The following is a 20,084-nucleotide window of genomic DNA, read 5'->3' as shown; positions in this document are numbered from 1 at the left end:
TATAAACAAGAAATTATTAAAAAATCACGATTCCCAAAAGACTATTGACCGAAAATCGGATGCTTGTCCAAATTTACACCAATTTTAATAGACAATAATATATTTCTGATAGATTGGCAGTACTGATATTTTTCCTTGTCATTTTTGTCAATAAATAATTTAATGGCCGCCATTGTCTACTGTCGAGTACGTCTTGTCTATCTATTTTGACATCTCGGTTCATATTCTAGAATAATTGCGTATTCCATTGTCATAAAAATACCGACAAAACAATGGGAGCAGTCCTAGGCGTATGTTCGGCTGCACAGGTAATTATATCAACATATTTTCAGCACGTTCTGATCAAATTATTAAACCTTTGTTTACCCCTTCTGTCATATTGCAGATGCGTGACTCACGCCATTATTATCGACTTTTCTATTTATTATCGGTAGGAGTTCGACTAAAATGATTCATTTTGCCAATCGACAGAATATATTCGCATGCATAAATGCGTCATATGACTACTATTCATGTTTTACAAATAGTTGCGACTCTTGAAAGAAAATGTTTTGAAGGACGCCAGAATTAATTTTTGATAAAATCTAAATTGAATAAAAATGGCACGAGCTTACATTATATTCAATGGACACTAATGCAATGCGTAAAGAAACATCCGTAATCTATGACGATGACATATTCGTATGGCTTCAACTATTGAGCTGCATTCAATTGTACATCTTAATTCTATTGCACAGATGTAACGCGTAGCCACCACTTTTCATGATTGTCTACACTTTCACTTCGTTATATTCACACCCACAAGATCTTTCGGTTAGGTAATTAGAAATATAGATGGCGACACTCAAAGATACCTATTGCATTTTGAAAATCGACTTTTCTATGCAACTTAATACTTTTCCGGATCCTTGCATTGGATCTGTCAAAAAATCATTGCAAAGACGTTCACTACATTAATACTTAGGTACATCACATTTTTCACTCTTTTTCTTTGGTTCAACAATTCAATGTAGATCTTGGCTGCCTCACGAAGAGGTTTCTTAACAGTTTATTTTTGCGAGAAATAGATTTTACCCACTTGCTCAACCTACTAAGTTCATGCTCTGGCTCCAAACACACATTGAAGAACAACATGTGAATTTACCAGTCCCGAGATTCGAACCTGAAATATATAACTTCATAAGAGGACACATTACCATTCATGCATATTTTCAGACTAATGCACTGAATTGTTTAAGTTCCAGTTCTATGCCTTCAGCGAGTTTTCTTGCTCTATGAGGCCGTGATCGACAGGCCGTACATACAAATTTCGCGAGTTATCTCGTCCGACTTTAAACTTGAATTACGTGACACCGTCGATTGATTTGCATAGTCTAAAAACTTAAACACACAGTGACATCTGTTTGAATAATTATGAAATACTAAGCCACAAATTATCGGTATTAAATCAATTTTAGTAAGAGCTTTGCTCTACATTCAACGTATAGTGTCATTAAAAATCTGTGGCCTGTCAGATATGCCATGGTAATATCGTGAGGCATAGAAAAGGTTAAATCTCTGCGCATCACAGTAGCACATTAGATGCCATGCGTGGCAATGGAAATAAAAATATCATGTAAATGTGCACGCGTCGCGCATCAAACTGTGCCGGCAGTACAACAAGCAGCCCTACGCTGCTTGAACTGCGTGCCAGCATAGGCCTGGCCTTATGGATCTTTTTGCAACTAATGAACAATATAAAATCCCAACGCGTATCGTTATCTAATTTTATCGGGATGTATTGTTTAGCTGGCGTGCTGCTGTGGCAGCGCGGCATGCTCACTATGCTGCCAGGCGTGCCCCTCCTGCCGCAACTCCACGTCGTCCCGCCTCATGTACGCCATTATGCTGCTGATCGCCACGGCCGTCGCCTGCGTCACCCTCTCACCCGGCCTGCAAGACACTCTACACAAGGTAAGCACCCGTGGGAGATTATGTTTTATGATTGCTCACATTATTCGCAATTATTATGGCATTTGAGATATTGGCCAATGCCCACTAACCAAAGGAAGCTACAACACTAAAATATCTTGGAGTGATCCGTGACGTCGGTTAGTAATTAAAGTAATACCTACATTGATTTAAAATACAAAAGCCGATAGCCAATAGTAGCTCAAATTAGAAAGCACTTCAGAGAGTACTATAAAGCCTCAATTACATTGAGCTCCTTTACGAGCTGTTTATTGGCGAATTTACAATCTGCCCGTAAAGTCGCCCAGTGTAATCATCGAATAAGCTAATAAGCAGGTTGTAAACACTCTACCGAGAAAAGTTGAAAGCCGGTCAACTTTACACGCTACACGCCGGCGTGTGGGCCTACTGCGTCTGCGCAGTAGAGTGCAGTACCAACCTCCCGGTAAAAAAACGAACTTGGTTCTGTCAAAATAGTCACTGGCTTGTGGCTTCTCAGTGAATGGAAAGTTTTGTGTGTAATCATCAAATCGCAGTAGCTGAATTGCCCGCTTTTAAATTCGCCAATAAACAGCTCGTAAAGAAGCTCAATGTAATTGAGGCTTAAGAGACATTAGTTAAAATTTGTCATAATTAAGTATGGTACCTTTAACATAGTGGTCTATGTGCGTGGGCGTGAAATCCGAGAGATACAGGTTCGATCCTGCGGGGTCTTACTTTTTTCAAATTTCTTTTTTATATTGGTTATAATGTATTTTTTCAAAATTATGTAAGTATGTTTAATAATTAGAATGTTGCATTCTTAAATCTTGTGAATAAAAAAAGTAATTAATCATTTAATTAATTATAAAATATATCAACCTTTATGGTGCCATTGAATAGGCTAATCACACGATACACGGCATCATGAAATATCACATTCGTCCTACGATGGGCTACCATGATAAGATCACAGAATTACAAATGATAACAGACAGTGGGAATAAGAAAATTAATACTTGCCAGTGTAGACGGATTGTAAATGAACCCACGAGGAATTAAAAAGAGTTAAAAGAACAATCACTCTTCAAGTGGAGAGGGATTGCATTGATACCATACCCAGAAGAAAATTTTTTTGATTATCGTTATCATAAAGAAAGAATCCGTATGTTCTTAAGTGAAAAAATCGAACTGAATCTATTGCGGACTCAATCCAACTTCATTATGCGGACGGGCCTGTGAAGACTCCAAATAATGCTGGCATATTTGAGAATATTCAACATACGTCAACACTAGTAGCACACATTGGATGAACAATTTACGTTTTAGGCGTAATGAGAATTCACTTTTAAAGATACTATTCAGACATCCGTATGCGCTCCATGCCAGTTTGGTTCTACGAGCAATCTAGTCATACATCCTCCGTCAATAGTCATCTATTGCCCGAAATAGACATACTTGTTGATCTGTTCGTTTTGAATACCTTCAATCAGGATCTCTTTTTGGTCAAAGGTCCATAGACATACTTCCCAGCTCTAATTTGCAAGCTCACGCATCCTATCCTGGAGGTTATTTTGTAAGAACAACAATATCATAATTATAAAAACCTAGTAATAAACTTATATTTTTTTGTTTCAGTTGCCGTTCTGTACCAATTCTACAAAATCTATATCCGCTCTCGTTCCCAACGCGGTTACGTTCAACTGTCAAGATGCCGTCGGATACTTGGCGGTGTACAGGTGACCATAAATCATCATCGCATTATGAAACTGTAATTCGAAGTAAAAATATATGGATATTGCTACGTAGAAGATTTTTAAATCTTCCATAATCAAGGTGTCGCTGCAAACAGTTTCCTATTTTTGACAGCAGAACGTCATCAATTTGAATTCAAGCAGAATGAAGTTATTGAATAAAATTGAATTATTAATGTAGGTTTGCAACATGGAAAAAAAATGTTGTAGCAACCCAAAAATGATGTGCTGTTATTAATCTTTTAGGCCAAGATGCATGGAATGTCATGAATGCTATTTTGCCGTTTATCGGTTGTTTAACGGATAGCGAAGAAAAAAATATAAGGGGATGTAAGAATGTCTGCATCGGACTAGTGGTAGGTGACATGTTGTGTCAGTTACGACTTGTGAGTATTCACGTAAACAACAACCAGAAACTTATTGCCGGAGCATACTGCAGCGATACGTACATCTATCTATATAATATAAAAGTCAAAATATGCTTGTTCAAATTACCTTTTCTGTCAATTCCAATATAAAATTTTCACCACAGATGAATATAAAGTTTACATATTTTGGATTCGATTTTAATTTTCTTCGTTTGATTTGGCTGTCGGAATTATTTTCATTTTGATGTATTGTATGCCTAGATACAGATAGTTTAGTATTTAAAAATGTACTTAATTATTATTATTTTGTTAAGTAATATAAATAAATGTATATCGAACAATGACTTGACCTCGTGCAATGCCGAGTAGGCACTTCAGCTAATATTTTAATACAATATAAGAATATGACTTGATATATTCCACTTGCGTGAGAGTGTGCTTAGGTGGACGCTATTTTATAAATTCTTAATATAGGGTCACCTTAGTACACTCGGTGTTTTTCTTTGAACTTATATAAAAGTACCTTGGTATCAAAGTGGGACAAACGCCACCTCGAACTAAATTCATGTTTTAATTGCTTATGGTAGTGCAAGTGATGCTCTTTTCAAAAAAATCCACCAAAAGTATCGAAAACGGTAGTTTTCATAGAGATTTTTGAGTTTAAAGTTGGTATGTTATATGAAAAACGGACACTTTTCACACATGTTTGTGAGTCTCCTGTAAAATTTTGTAAATGGCTTATGTCCCACTTTGACACTAAACTACTCATATATGTATAATTGTATTTTCAATGCTGTCGTGTGTTTATATTAACACTATACAATCCGCGAATTTTCGCGACATACCTGCACCAATATCCGGTATTTTTAAATGAAAATCAACAAATTTCGATCGCGAAGTTAAAAATTATATAACTTTTGAACCTATTGATATATTTCAATAAAATTTTCAGAAAATACTTAAAATATATCAATGCATCAAATTGTGTCATTTATTCAACACTTGTCAACCTCTGGCCCGCGTTCCATAAAGGTAAAGTATATAATTTGTAAATTTTCGTAAATTGTTTATTATATGTTATTAGATTAGTTCAATTTGTTAAATATAATGTAAAGGAAACAGCCTATTGATATAAAGCAATCACAATATATTAGTTTTTAATTAAAAAATGTAATAAAATATTCAAATACAAAATGTTTTACACCGCTATAGAATACGTATCAATTCATTTTTAGCGCTAGCTACTCATATCTCTGATTATCAAATATAATAAAATAACAAAGACTTCACACAAACTGTGAAGTGTTTAAAAATAAATGCACATTCATTCCCGAAAGAACACTAATGACTGATTTATTGGTTTTATGAGTTTTATGGCTGAGGCCTAGCCGATAGAGGCAGTGCAGTGGCGTGCATATTTTCGAGTAAATTCAATTAAATAAAATGCACGCATATACATTCCCACCGCTTATTACAATTTGGTATTTTTGTAAGAATCGAGACAATCCAATAACAGTGCAGAGGCATGCGTAAAAAAATCATATAACAAAATCTATGAGCAATAAATTGTAAAACAAACATCTACTTATATTCCACAAAAATATTTGAATGAACACTCAATCTTATGGATAATACCTTTAGATAACTGGCTAGGCACGAAATAATTATTGGCACATAATAATATAGTGTACGAGTAGATTTAAAACAAATTAAACACTAAAACTAAAATTATTTGAAATAGTTTATAAAACTATGAATGTAAAATGAACTAACAACTAATACACTTTTTTAAATGATAAGAAAAGCAATTACCAATATGTAGATGTAGAGGTACTTTACACTCTTTGGACATGTAAATAGGTTCTTTTCGAAGTTTATGTGAGGAACACACTTTACACTTTCTTCTTAAACGTTTATTAGTTGCGGAAATCCCCGGAAATATTTGATTGTGACTGAAAATTGCGGAGATATTTGATGTTGTTTTATACTGCCAGAGAGTCTTTGTAATGAAGTAGGTGAACTGGTTTTATGGGTTGAATCTGTATCAGAAGATGTAGAAGGTGCATGCGTTTCCGCAACATCAATTGATTCAGATGTCTGTATATCCTCGATCCAAACTTTATGTTCAACAAAAAATCGTGAAATTTCATTTTTCATTATTAGTGAAATGTAAATAACGCAATATTTGAAAAACCGCTTACGTGGAATAATTGGATTTGTCGATCAATAAGACTGAGTCGCTTTTCTGACAATGCCCATTATTATCAACAAACCGAACCACTTTTTTAACTCCGACATGGTTATGTCCACTCATTTTTTAGATTTAGCTTCTGGACTTAAATTATCAGTGTCAAATGTTACTCCTGATAATCCTTCAAATGGCTTGTTCTCTCTCGGCGGATCATCATCGTTCCATCATTGTCGGCCTCAGTTTCTGAATCCTCAGAATCACTCGCGAAATATGTTGTACGTGTGCGTGTTCTCAAAGGAGCACATGAGTCTGTTTCAATATCACTAAAATCTCCGATATCTTCACAGTCACTAGGAATATCTGACATACAATCCGCATAGTTTTCCTCTAAAAACGATTGGTCCTCCATTTTAAAAAGTTTTTTTGGAGATAAAACTAATAAAAAATATATATCCTAACTAAAATATACTTAGGTTAATTATTTTTTCAATGAAATTAGTGCAACAAATATAAATAATAATAGCTATTATTTATGCTGTTACACAAGCAATAATCTCCCGAAAAAAGCGAACGAAAATGACAACGCGATACAAGTTCACATTTATAACTGTTCTCATTTTCAAGTTAAAATTTCTATCATGGATGATGAAGCATGGTGGACGTTTCATGGGTAGTAAACCATTAAAGACAAAATATCAAATAGCACGCAATTTCATAGCTAAAAATCGCGTTCATTTTTTAAAAAAAGAATGCAGGTTCATAAATGGTTGACTGCCACTGAAAAGGGTCCACAATTAAATTTCGAAGTTGAAGTGACGACACTGGAATATAACATTGAGTGTTTATTACCTTTTTTGTTTATGTCTCGTGATTCACCCGCCTAGAAACGGGCTTGTAACTAATTAAAAAAATGGTATAGGTACAAAAAAATACTGAATGGTATTACGTCCGCCATCTCTGTAAAAACCCCGAAATATTTTTTTTTCCATCGTGATTTTACTTCTTGCACATGTCATTCAACCATCTGTCGATAGATCTTGCAACCAAATATTAAATTTCATATTTATTTTTCACAGTAAAGATATGCGTAAGTCAAAACACCACGTTGGCGTCCCCGGATCGTAACGTTCGGCTCGATAAGGACGCCAATGTGGCGTTCCCGGACCGTAAAGTGTTAAGTTCTCTTTTTATATTTTAATTTTTATCCCTTTTATTACTTTTGTTTTTCTTCCTTCTTTATAATAATGTTTCATGTCATGTTGTGTACGTCTTAAACTTATAATTTGTAATGTCCATTGAGAAGAATGCCATTTTTAGTAGATCAGATGTCCGGGGTATATAGAACTTTTTCAAATTATATGTTTATCAACGTGTACTTTATTCTTTTGGTTGTTTTCAGAATCTACCTGATCCTGTTTCTCTTCTTCTGTCTGATGGCGTTGATAACTATAGGAGTGAGGACGTCCAAGGATCCCAGAGCGGCTATTCAGAACGGGTAATTATGCACTGACTCCTGATCTTTCTATAAACATTGAATAAAACCATATTTACTAGATAGCCTTAATATTTGAAAGTGAAAAGTATTAAAAATTAATTGCCTAAACGTTTATAATTACAGTAAAACCTCGTTAATAAGAACACGGATAATTCGAAATTCACCGTAAATCGAAAAAATAGTTCCTCGAATATTATTTTCATATAAAACCATACCTTTAATTCGAATTTCGTAATACGAAATGATTTCATAGTCCTGAATAAATCGTAATAAAGTACACTATTTCATTAGGCAATCATTGAAAATAATTGTGACACGACTTTTTTTAAAAAATTAAAAAGATCAGCCTGCTACTCCGATTATAAATGTGCTTTTGATAAAAAAACCAATTGGAAACCCCTGATCTAGATTTAATGTAGTCATAAATTCATTACCTACATATATGGACTTTTATATAATAATGCTTGCTTTTAACTGCTATGATTTACTCTGTAGATTTTGGGGTATCAAATACTTGATCGTAATTGGGGGTGTGATCGGAGCCTTCTTCATCCCGGAGGGCGAGTTTGGCGTCACTTGGATGTACTTCGGTATGATTGGTGGCTTCCTTTTCATCATCATTCAGCTGGTGCTCATCATTGACTTTGCGCACTCCTGGGCAGAAGCTTGGATTGGTAAGATCTTTTTAGTTTTCACCATGCCCGCTTCAGACCGATCAAATTGATCTTGAGCAATTTTTTTTGTAGTCAATCCGGTCCTGTAGTTCATGTTTTTCGGACGGATCATATAGACGGCTGGTATTATATCTCTTGATAACAGTAGCGAAGGGTGGGGGTTGGCTATTAAGATCCGACATAAATAGTGCACACTAAACTTTGTTAGTCAAACATATTTGTTTTCATTGAACTAAGTCTACAATGTGTAGATAGAGTTTGTTAGTTTTTAAAATTCAATTAAACCCTGCCCAATCCAACTCTCCAAAACCCCTGGTCGACTGATTTTAGTTAGCTACAAGTAACGAAGTTCAGGTTCATTTGAAGAGAACTTTACACCTGTACTATGACATTCCACTATAATTTCAAATTCACCCATTCAGTTAATTACATACAATGTATATAATATAGTGTTTCCCAAAATTTCGACATCTGTGTACCCCTTCTATAATTTTCGTAACACTGAGTACCCCTCGTCAAAAAAAAGTTGCATATACTTTAATAACAATCAAAATATTATATTTTTTTTCCTTTTTTAGTAGTTATCTACATAAACAAAATAATAATAAACGAAAAATAAAACTCATTCATAATAAAATATAAATAAAAGAAATGAAAGTTATATTATAAATAACATTGATTATAATTAATGAGAAGGATGAGATTGTTTATGTTGAGACGACAGATCATCGTAATTTGGTTCCCTGGTTATTAATTTTAATCTGAGATGCGGTTCCACATCCAAAAGCCTGTTCCTTTTCTTGACTTAATGTCTACAAATGCTGAAAAAGCAACTTCACATAGATATGAAGTTGGAAAAGGCAAGATGTATTTCAGGACTTTTTTCTGTTAAAACTGGATACTCATGTTGCATTTGCAACCAGAATGATGTTAAAGTACATTCCTTATATTTATTCATCAAGAATCCATCTGATGTTAATTCCAACAATTGCTCTTCTTCCGCATGCGATAAACCTTCTAGTATGGATGTTGTATTAATGCTTGCGCGTACTCCCACCAAACTCTTCCCGTACCCCAGGGGGTACGCGTACCACACTTTGGGAAACACTGACATACATGATTCTATTTGGAGATATGTATTGCCAAAATAAGCCATGAATCTTTAAATTCATAGGATCGGTTAGTGTATGATTTAATTTGACTTAAATTTGATGATTGTCGTGTTAAAGCAAACATTTGAATATAAAATTTAGCTATAATATAGAAATACCTGTGGACCAATACTTCCTACACAGCCAAAAGCAATACATTGATACGTAAAATACCGAGAAATGTGTACATAGGTTATGTAAATAAAACAACAGATTTCAAATCAGAACTTTGTTTTTGGGGCTGCCTATAGAAGAAGATAATAATGAACTTGCCACCAATACAACCACACGTATAATCGTTAGATTCAAAAATTGAACTGCCTTTGAAATTCCTAATATGGAATCCTTCTTTATAGAAACCAAATTCTTTGTAGACAATTAAGAGTAAAATTGATCACCTAAATTATCTCATATCTATGGTGAGGCTGTCTTGCTGTGAATGTAGCAAACTTATATTTTGTAATGTTCATTTCGTGTAATTCTTTACGACGGTGACTGTACATAATAGTGTTGAAACGTTTGTCATAATATTTGTTGTTGCAGGTAATTACGAAGATACAGAGTCCAGAGGCTGGTATTGCGCCCTTCTCTCCGCCACTTTTATCAACTATGCTCTATCCATCACAGGGGTTGTTCTACTCTTTGTCTACTTCACAAGGGTAAGTTTTCTTGTGATTTGGAAGTGTACAAATCCGGTCTTAGCGCCTTAGGAATCAACATCTAGTAGCGTAATTCATGGGAGATGGCAGTTTGTTTATTCGACGCTTGCATTCTAACAGTGATGCTTTACGGTAACCGTCGAGGCACCTTATGAAGCCTCCGAGTAACCATATTCTGAGCTTTGAGAACAGATGTTTGCAGCAGATACTCGATGTTATGACTTTAGGAGTAACGATGAAATAAGAGAACGGACCAAGCAGCGTCGCATCACACCGAGAGTAAAGATCTGTCTCAGACACATACTGCAGATGCCTCAAGAGAATTTCAACCATTCTTGCTTGTTCTTCAAGACAACCAGTTTCCGGCGTCCTGGAAGACCTTTCCACAGAGTGTATACGATGGAGCTACGAAATGCTGGCATAACCTGGGAAGAGGCAAGAAGAATGGTGACCGACAGGGATTCTTCGAGGCAACATATGCTCTAACTAATGAGTGGATGTGATTAAAGATAAAGAAGAAATATTTTGCATAAAACGACAGCTCGCGAACTTATCTAGATTAATGTCGTCATAAGAAAAGCTGTTTACATTTAATGTCTTGAGATATGTAAGTCTTGGAATATGTCGTAGCATTTTATCCTAATCGAGAGTTAAGGGTTATGTAGGAATCGTTCTGCAGGTGTTCTAAATAGTGAAACAAAAATTAATGCACACGTATGTCATCCGTATCAAAAAATGAAAATACAGACGTAAATTTTCAAATATTAAGTTTTCTCTAACAAATCTACTACATACCTATACTGAATTTTTTAAAGAAGTGCCATTCAGTGATTTCGGTAATACATTTTATAAGGACTATTTGGGTGACAGTAGAACATGATACCAAAGTTCAAACTACGATTGAACTGCAAATTTTATGTTTAACCTCATGCCAACAAGTTGAATGGTGGGCATTTTTTTTGCTCCGGTTGCTGCTTGAGTGAGAGAAGGGTGAAAGAAAGTTGATTTAGACATAACCATCATTTTGCGTTCAAGCGTGTCAGCAGATCCTTCAGCTTTCAAACGATGTATCATTCACTGCTCCAGTAGAAGTAGGCGTGAAGCACTGTGAACAAATGTAAATAACGCGAAAGTCTAACACCACGAGCACTAAGTACCTAAATGTAAGTTTTATATAAAAATAATATTTTGTTTACAGTCTGATGGATGCGATCTGAGCAAATTCTTCATTTCAATTAACCTGATAATGTGTGTCATCCTGAGCGGCATCTCCATCTTGCCGTCTGTACAGGAAAACCAAGGCCGCAGCGGCCTGCTGCAGTCATCCGTGGTCAGCCTCTACATTGTCTACCTTACGTGGTCATCACTCACCAATTCCGGTAAGATTTCTTTATAATCCCTTAGTGCGAAGCAGAGAGTTGATCGATTGTTTGGGTCCTGCATCAGTTGAAGTATGTGGAGAGGGTTTTACTGGGGGCTGTATGTAGATGTAGGTTCCATGTACTATACATACTTTAAACTTTATGGATAAGACAGCACTACTTTATCCCTTTGCATTGCGGATTTTCTCAAAATCGAGAACTAACAAGTCCTATTATAGTAGAACCTCGTTAATACGAATTCCACGGGACCGAAAGTCGAAAAAAAATTCGAATTACGAAATTTGAAATATATGGGGGCGGGGGGAAATTTTTTTTTTTTTTTTGATTTTCATTAATTTTGTTTACGCTCCATAGATGTGCCTACCAAATTCCCGATACAATTCTTTCAAATTAAAATCTGTGCAAATACCATGCGTCATTAATCCATTAATTGAAGTTACCACCATGAAGTAATAATGTACGGGAGGTATTTACCACCATGTGTCGAGCTAGAATTATAAAAAAATACAAAATATTTTTTATTCTTAAACACAATTGTTTGGCATTGGTACTCTAGTAAAACTTTGTTAAAATCCAATAAACAATCAACAATTAAGTACCTACAGCCCTAAAACATGTGAGTTATTGTTTTTCCTCCGAGTGGAGTGCAGTAAAGCTGTGCCACTGATGTGTTAATGGGTCATAAAATGTTAGGATTATTTTTATTACCTTCATAAAATAAGCAATTTATGATGTTTTAAAAAAGTCTGTCATAATTTTCAATGACTGGCTCATGAATAATATTTATTACAATTTATTGAATGTTTTTATATCAGGAAAATTTCGATTTACGACAGATTTCGAATTATCCGTGTTCTTACTAACGAGGTTTTACTGTAAACGATTTGCAGCTGCCAATTTTCAGTGTACCAACATACAAAATATCAATTATTCCATGGCTACCAGTTCAGCCACACAAATGTGGCATATCACTGTCAGTTTTGAAGTTGGACATGCATGTAAAATAAAATATCTATCTTTAATGTAGCAATGTTTATGGTAGTTGCGTACTCGTGTCGATGGTATGTTTTCACATTGGGTACACATATGGCTAGACGTCACCGCTGAATCTTCCCATTCCCATTACATATTTGCTTTTCTGAAGTTTCCAATTAATTTTGATTGAATTTTGTTATAGGAAGCGAATGCAATACTAACTTCCTCGGAGAGATCAACAGGAACGACGTGAAGACGCAGAGCCAGGTGAGATAATAACTACAATACTCATTCACAGGTTTCCAACCCAGGGAAGTCGCCAACTACTCAATAGTAAATTGAAAAAAATATTGAAAATAAAAAAAACATTCCGTATTTTATTGATTATTAGGCGGCCCCAATAAAAAGACGAAACCTTATTTTTAAATACTTATAATAAAATAAATCATGAAAACCGTAAACCGTAAAAATACAGAGACACTACAGTAGAATAAGACACGTGTCTTATAATCGATGCAATACAGTATAATTGTAAAATAATTTTACTTCTATAACAAGATTTTTTTGCAGGTGTCTTTCGACAAGGAGTCGATCATCGGCTTGATCATCTGGATATGTTGCATGCTTTACTCCACTCTCAAGACCGCCTCCAGTAGCTCCAAGATGTCAGGATCGGATCACGTGCTCGTCAAGGATACGGGAGCCGGTAATTCAATCGCTATCTACTCAAACACCTGCCATACTAAACCAATTGACACTAAATGTTAATCACCACTAATGATGAAGCTAGGTATAGTTATTATATTATATCGGTAACAGACTAACAGCGGCAACGTTAGTTCTTGATTTACGACCACCTCGACTTACGACCATTCGCACTTACGATGAACAGAAAAATTGTAAAGAATCCGTTTTTGTCACCCCGCGTTCGCTGCTGGCGTAATGCAATCGATTGCGTCATCTATAATTTTTTTAAAGAATGTACAGTTAGTCACCCTTTGTTTGCGCTTGTGGAGGGTGGTTTACTCGCGGGTAAAATTTGGAGTTCTACTTTGTACATAATTAATTATTTTATTACCAAAATGGCTAGTAAGAGTGATATAAATAAGAGAAAGACAATAGACATAGAGATGAAAATAAAAATAATAAAACAGGATGAGTGTGGGACTTGTCACGGGATGTTAAATTATCATCGTTGACACAAAATTATGAATAAACGCCACACTTAATGTAGCTAGCTATTCTATCAGATGGCGTTAAAAATACTGTTTTGTTAAAATCCAAGTTAGCCGACATTGGTGATGATGTCATGTAAATTGTACATATAACACTATGCCATACCACAGTTCACCGTGAGCTGTCGTACCGGAAAGAGATGGCCGTATAGTATTGAGATCAAAAAATGACACATTGTTCGTGGAGCATTGCAGGCAGTATTGTTATTAGATTCAATAAGAACATTAATTTGATATTGATTGGTATCAAGCGTCTGTTGATAACGCTGTCATTATTAATTGATATTTTTGAGTCATGCAGAATTTTACATAAATATATACAATATGATCGTATTTCTAATTTACTTTCTTGTCTTTTCCTTGTATTCTGATTTTTATTAACATATTTTTTAAGCGTTTTATTTAGACATGAATTCGATCTCAATACTATGCATCTATTTTCGATACAACAGTTCACGACCAACTGCATAGGTACAAATTTCTAGACACGGATCTCTGTCGATATGTAAGTGGTATTTGATACACATAATCTTATAATGATCAGGATACGCGACGTCTACTTGCAGACTCGTGACAGATTGTTTAATCGATTTCCACCAATAATCTAATACTTATTAATAGGTACTAACAATTTTATCAATTATTTTTTATGTACCTCCATTGATTGGACAACCAATTGACCAATGAAATTGATGTGCCGATCCGAAATGGGAACTCCCCAGTGCGCGGATCCGGTGGGTTGGTCGATAATGAAGGTATGCACACTACAAACGGAAACAGAATCGCAATATCTCGCTAGACTTCCATCTTATTCCTGACTCGCTTAATTGTTTTTGCCATCATTCATACTATCTGTGACTAAACTTGCTTGGCTTTTTGGACACCTTGTCAGAAACTGCACCCCTTTTTACATGCGTCAGGAGAATTATACAGTACTTTCAATAGAACTGCATTTACATTTAAATCATAACTTGTTTTAAGTCATTGAAACGCATACTAATTTTTAATTCATAATTTTCATATTGTTTTTTTTTTGACATAAAAAAGTAATGGTTTTGGGTCATGTTTATAGTAAGTATTTCTCGTAACTATACTGAGTATTATATAATATACATCCTGTAAACAAACTTTATTGTCTTGTTAAACAATTTTTTAAGAAAAAATATATTATTCGACCCTCGTAATCCAATGCATAGGGCTTTGTCTACTTATACTGAAGGTTCCGGGTTCGATTCCCGGTGAGGTCACAAGTTAGTGTGTTTCTGCGATGGGTTTTACTACTGTAATTGGTTGCCTTGTGGTCTGTTCCAGTGTTTAAAAATATGGTGCTCGAGATAGTTGAGTTTGATTAGAGATTATGACTAGTAGTCACCTATTCTTTTCAATAATTCAATAACATCCAGAAATGGAATTGGAACCCTGAGAACCCCTTCTTTATTTTTTTTTCAGCCGGAACCCTTGATTCCGAATCTTAAAACCCCAAACGGAACCCCTTAAAATTTACATGATTCCGGTGATATCATTTTCGGTCATCAATTACATCCTGGAATCCGCAGAACAGGTTAATAAGATATTAATGTGAAAGCCAATCGCCATAGACCAAGGCTTTGACGCAGGATTCAGTTTATTATTTTCTGACCCTCATGCCATAAAACGCAAGAAACACAAACCGCACTGAGTATCCTCAAATATTATCAATATTGAATTCGCGTTTCGTTTACATGACAATGCATATTATGATACAGATGTAACTATTGAAAATAACATATTCTTTGACGCATACTTGAGCTTATCCCATATTTCCCCACACTTTCGGATTAAAACTTCTTACAGCCTCATCCAGAAGGCCATCCACTTTCCGTTTTTTTTTGTTCCCAGCTGGAGCCAGTTATTCCAAATACCTACAAATTGCGGTGTCCATATGCTCCATCTGGTCGGGATATCTTGAAAAACTAGTATAGACACTTAAATTTTGAGTTTTGATATTAAAATAAAATAATCATAATACACTTATGACCAAATAGGTAAGTGTCGAACCGTATTTGATTTTTCACTGGAATCAAACCGCTTTGGTAACAATACAATAGAAAAACAATTTGAAAGTTTGAATTTAATGTTTTACTCTTATCAAATTTTGATTTCATTGTATGTTTGATGGTATTCAGTTTTGTTTTTGCTATGAATCAGTTGTCTTAGTAATGCAGTTCCTCCGTGGATCGATTTTATTTTGCTTTCGCATTGCATCACTCATTTTGTTTTCATGCATACCTAGACCGCTTTAATACCCCGTTTACACGTGCATGGATTTCCTGCTGATAATACGTACTGTCGCGGCCATAATAAGAAAATGCACATGTAAACACGTATTGCAAACGTAATGTAAACACGATTGCGTGCATGATTCAAAAAAGTTCGGAAGCTTCTGAATTTTCATACGACAGTTGGGACTTTTACGATCTGCGCCTGCGCATTAGAACGATAGTGGCGAACCTGCCGGCAAAAAAATTGAACTACTAGTAGAGACTCATTTTGGGGTTAACCGATTTTTACGACCTGTCAAACTGTACCATACAATGTCTCGCTTACTCTTGAAGAATGAGATTGAAGAGACAGTCAGCACTTTGACATGTAAACAGTTATTCTCACGATTGTTTAAAATACTCACTATTGCTGCAAATAAATCCATGCACTTGTACAGGCGCTATAAATACATAATTCGTAATTTGTTACTAATAAAAATCACCGATGTTTCACTGTGCAGGGTACCCATATATTCATTTTGTAGTGTGCATGCTTTGATATAATATTATCCTATTGAAATATTATGTTATTTTTAATATAGTAAAAAAAGGTCGACAGGTAGCTTTACAGACTCTATGTTATGAAGATTAATACTTTCAACGCGAACGGCACACCTGTTGTGCCCTCATTACTTGGCCATTCGATACAATTAGCATGTTATCTAAATGTAGTAATTAAATGCTCCGCGGTCAACAAGTTAAAATGTTTAGCAATTCGGTCAAACATCATTTAAAACTAACGCTGTGACGATCAGGTATATATAAATGTCAGAAAACCTGATTCTGATGTTGTCGTGTAGTGTTTTTGTGTAGATCTATTGTGCAAAGGTAGCTTTTAGACCTTGATGACTGCTACATACAGAGACCACACTTGCATCAGTTCATAATGTAAGAACAATTAGCCGGGCACATGCATACTACTTGCTGTGATATTTAGGTGTATGCAGAGGTGTTTTCTTATTAACTCAACCAAAACCTAATAAAAACATTAAGTGTTGCTAAGTGATTAATGGCATATAAATAATATCCAAGGCCGGCTGATTATTTTTATTGATTATCGATAGTGGACTGTATAATAAATTGTTGTGGGTGTGCAGAGGCCGCTAGCGTGGATGGCAGAGAATCAGGCGGCAACAGTGGAAAGGTGTGGGACAATGAGGAGGAGACGGTGGCTTATTCGTGGTCCTTTTTCCATGCCATCTTCGCCCTTTCCACACTCTACGTCATGATGACGCTCACCAACTGGTACAAGTGAGTACAGAACCATTATCAATCTCAATTTATTATTTTATTTATAGAGTGAAACCTTGTTAATATGAACACGGTTAATTCAAAATTCGTCATAAATTGAAACATTTGCTAAAATTCATTAAAAACTATTATATGAATGAACCATACGGCCTTCCGCTCATGAGAATACTCAAAAAAGGCGATACTGAAACTAAAATTCCAGCCAGTATCTAGCTAATGTATTTCAATAGGGGTTCGCTCATGGCAAGACTGGAATCTCTCAGTTTATGAAACAACTGACATCCATTTCTCGTAAAAACAAAAAATCTGTTAATATAAACCTCCACTCTGTGGAGGCACATATCGTATTAGGATCGGACATGGTCGAGAGAATACCGTAATCTCGTCCTCTCATAATGTAACCGAGGTATTTAGTTTTCTGGTTTTGATACTACACAGAAATTTCAGTCCCTTCCCATTCTTTTGAGTACCTAAACATTTGTCACCCTTTTAGTCCAAGGATTTTTCAGGATACATCTATTTATACAGCCGCATCTCAATGATGATAGCTTTATCTTATTAAAAATTTCAATGTCTTGTTTCAGGCCTAACTCTACTCTGCAAACGTTGAACGCAAACGTGGCATCCATGTGGGTGAAGATCATCTCCTCGTGGCTGTGCAGCGCTATCTACATCTGGACCCTCGTGGCCCCCATCATACTGCCCGATCGCGTCTTTAATTGAATTACCAATATCTTGTAATAATTTTAATATACTTACTATACATCGCTAGTAGTAAAATTCCTATTACTTATCTATGTATTAATTCTCGTAGCATTTACTTGATGTTGGCTGCAGTAGCTGAGTAGTTGCGTGTCAGTCATGGGTTTGAATCCCAACCAGATCAAAAATACTACCTCTTTATTTGTATATTGATCGAACTGGCGTTTAAATGTGATCATAGTGGTGAGAAATAAACTTGCATATTATGTTCTGATGATGCGTCCTTAGCCTGAAATAGCTGTAGAATTAATAAAACTTTGTGTTTTTAGCCATAATTATTACAGCAAAACCTCATTAATAAGAACACAGATAATTCGAAATTCGCCGTAATTAGAAATTTTCACGAAAAATTTAGATTTTTGGTCCCGTGGAATTCATATTAACGAGGTTTTACTGTATTGTTTAATTTTATCTATGTGCATATTAAGTGCATTGATCCAGAACATTGGGTGTTTGTGATTCTTTTCGATGACCTTCCATGTCTTACTCCTACGGTCGTCGGATGAATGACGTTGAAGTAATCCTCGTAAAAAGACCTCCTCGTCCCTCCAGATTGTGGAATTCATATCTTCATAGCGGTGGCGAAGGATGGAGATGCGGCAAAAATAGTGCACACTTTGTCAGATGTACTTATTTGTTTTCATTGAACTAAGAATACAAATTGCAAATGGTGTTGGTTAATTTTTAAAATTCAATTAAAACCTGCCTAAATCAACCCATAAAAGATAATGGATAAAATTATTTATCAATAAAATATCTAAAATTATGCCATTCAATCATACATAACTTTAGTGTGCACTATTTATGTCAGATCTCCACAGCCTACTCCACTCTACGCCGCTGATTCATAGAATTTCTTGTTACTTCGTTGTCTATTCCTTGAAGACGGAGTAACTTTACATATTGTATTTCAGAAATGAAACCAGGTTGTTAAACGTCATGTAAATGATATTTTTTTCTCTTACATATCGAATTTTTTATTTCGTGTGGTTATTTGAAAATTTTAAGTAAAAATGTGTTTTAAAAAATCCCGGAAGAGTGTGTCATTTGATTGCTAATATTAGATTTGCCTATGTGCTTATGTATGTACTTTTGCTTGTAAATCAAAACAATACATATATCATGTACACCTACTCTTTGCTACATTTTATTGATTTTGTGACTGAATTGAATTGTGGTGGGCGGCCAATGAAATAGTATGGTCTGCTGTGTTGCTGTAGACCTTGGCTTGGAAGCCATTAATAATGTATTTATCAATTTCTTTTACCCCATGTATTTAAATGTGTTAAATAAATATTAAGTAAAAAAACAAGTTTGTTTTATTTCGACTGATTACCGTGGAGCAGCGCCGTAGAGATTGTGGATAGCTTACCATGTATTTAAATTAGAATGCCGGGATCATGGCCCCCACAAGGGGGGGCTGACAGGGCTCTAGCCTGTGGGCCTGGGCTCAGGAGGGGCCCGGCGTGGCGAGTCAACTAGATAAGTGAGATAAACACATCACAAATCTGTTTTACTTTGTCTATGTTTATGGTATCCTTTTCTGTTACTTAAGATAAGGTTCGCAACTATGGATTGTGCATTGCGCTCATAATACATATTAAATAAATTTTCTGTATCTGTTATCAATTTTCTGGTTGTTACTTGCAAAATAAATATTTACCTTGAAAGAATTCTGTGTGATTTTTTATTTAATCTTTACACCATCTATGTAATATCTTTCCTGTAAAAATCCTATAATAGTCACCAAAGATGTTGAAAAATCTTTTTTTATAAATATTGAGTCTAAATGTATGAAATTGAAGCAAAAAAGGGACCTCTCGTGTCTTGGCATTGCAGATTCATTTAAAGAGAACTTCACACTATTATGACATTTGTTTGACGCCCTCAGGCATAAAACACCATACTTGTCAATTTTACGTAGTCAGTCAAAACCAATACATTCACCATTGTTTTTA

General features: G+C 35.2%; 1 protein-coding gene across 2 annotated transcripts; it reads left to right on the top strand.

The window, feature by feature from the left end:
* Positions 1-161: 161 nt before the first annotated feature.
* Serinc (serine incorporator TMS1) lies at positions 162-19,801 on the top strand. Of its 2 annotated transcripts, XM_085951289.1 has the most exons (12): positions 162-308; positions 1,789-1,953; positions 3,568-3,668; positions 7,642-7,737; positions 8,233-8,411; positions 10,106-10,221; positions 11,420-11,600; positions 12,781-12,845; positions 13,149-13,284; positions 14,536-14,568; positions 17,211-17,364; positions 17,949-19,428. In XM_085951289.1, exons 1-12 carry the CDS (start codon positions 273-275, stop codon positions 18,085-18,087), a joined length of 1,401 nt encoding a protein of 466 aa, XP_085807415.1. In that variant the 5' UTR covers positions 162-272; the 3' UTR covers positions 18,088-19,428. The 2 variants fall into 2 exon arrangements, with proteins under 2 accessions (XP_085807415.1, XP_085807416.1); XM_085951290.1 differs by lacking the exon at positions 14,536-14,568 and having other exon boundaries at positions 17,949-19,801.
* Positions 19,802-20,084: the final 283 nt, after the last annotated feature.

Source organism: Rhyacophila brunnea, unplaced genomic scaffold, assembly GCF_057557595.1.
Source record: "Rhyacophila brunnea isolate RB1 unplaced genomic scaffold, BYU_Rbru_1.0 scaffold_24, whole genome shotgun sequence".
Lineage (NCBI taxonomy): Eukaryota > Metazoa > Arthropoda > Insecta > Trichoptera > Rhyacophilidae > Rhyacophila > Rhyacophila brunnea.
Note: the sequence above shows the minus strand (reverse complement) of the source record. Positions and strands in the feature narration are given on the sequence as shown.

Coding starts and splice junctions, on each gene's coding strand:
- Serinc (XM_085951289.1), top strand. CDS start 273: ATGGGAGCAGTCCTAGGCGTATGTTCGGCTGCACAG. Junction 8,412..10,105: donor CTGGGCAGAAGCTTGGATTG/GTAAGATCTTTT, acceptor TTGTTGTTGCAG/GTAATTACGAAGATACAGAG. Junction 12,846..13,148: donor ACGTGAAGACGCAGAGCCAG/GTGAGATAATAA, acceptor ATTTTTTTGCAG/GTGTCTTTCGACAAGGAGTC.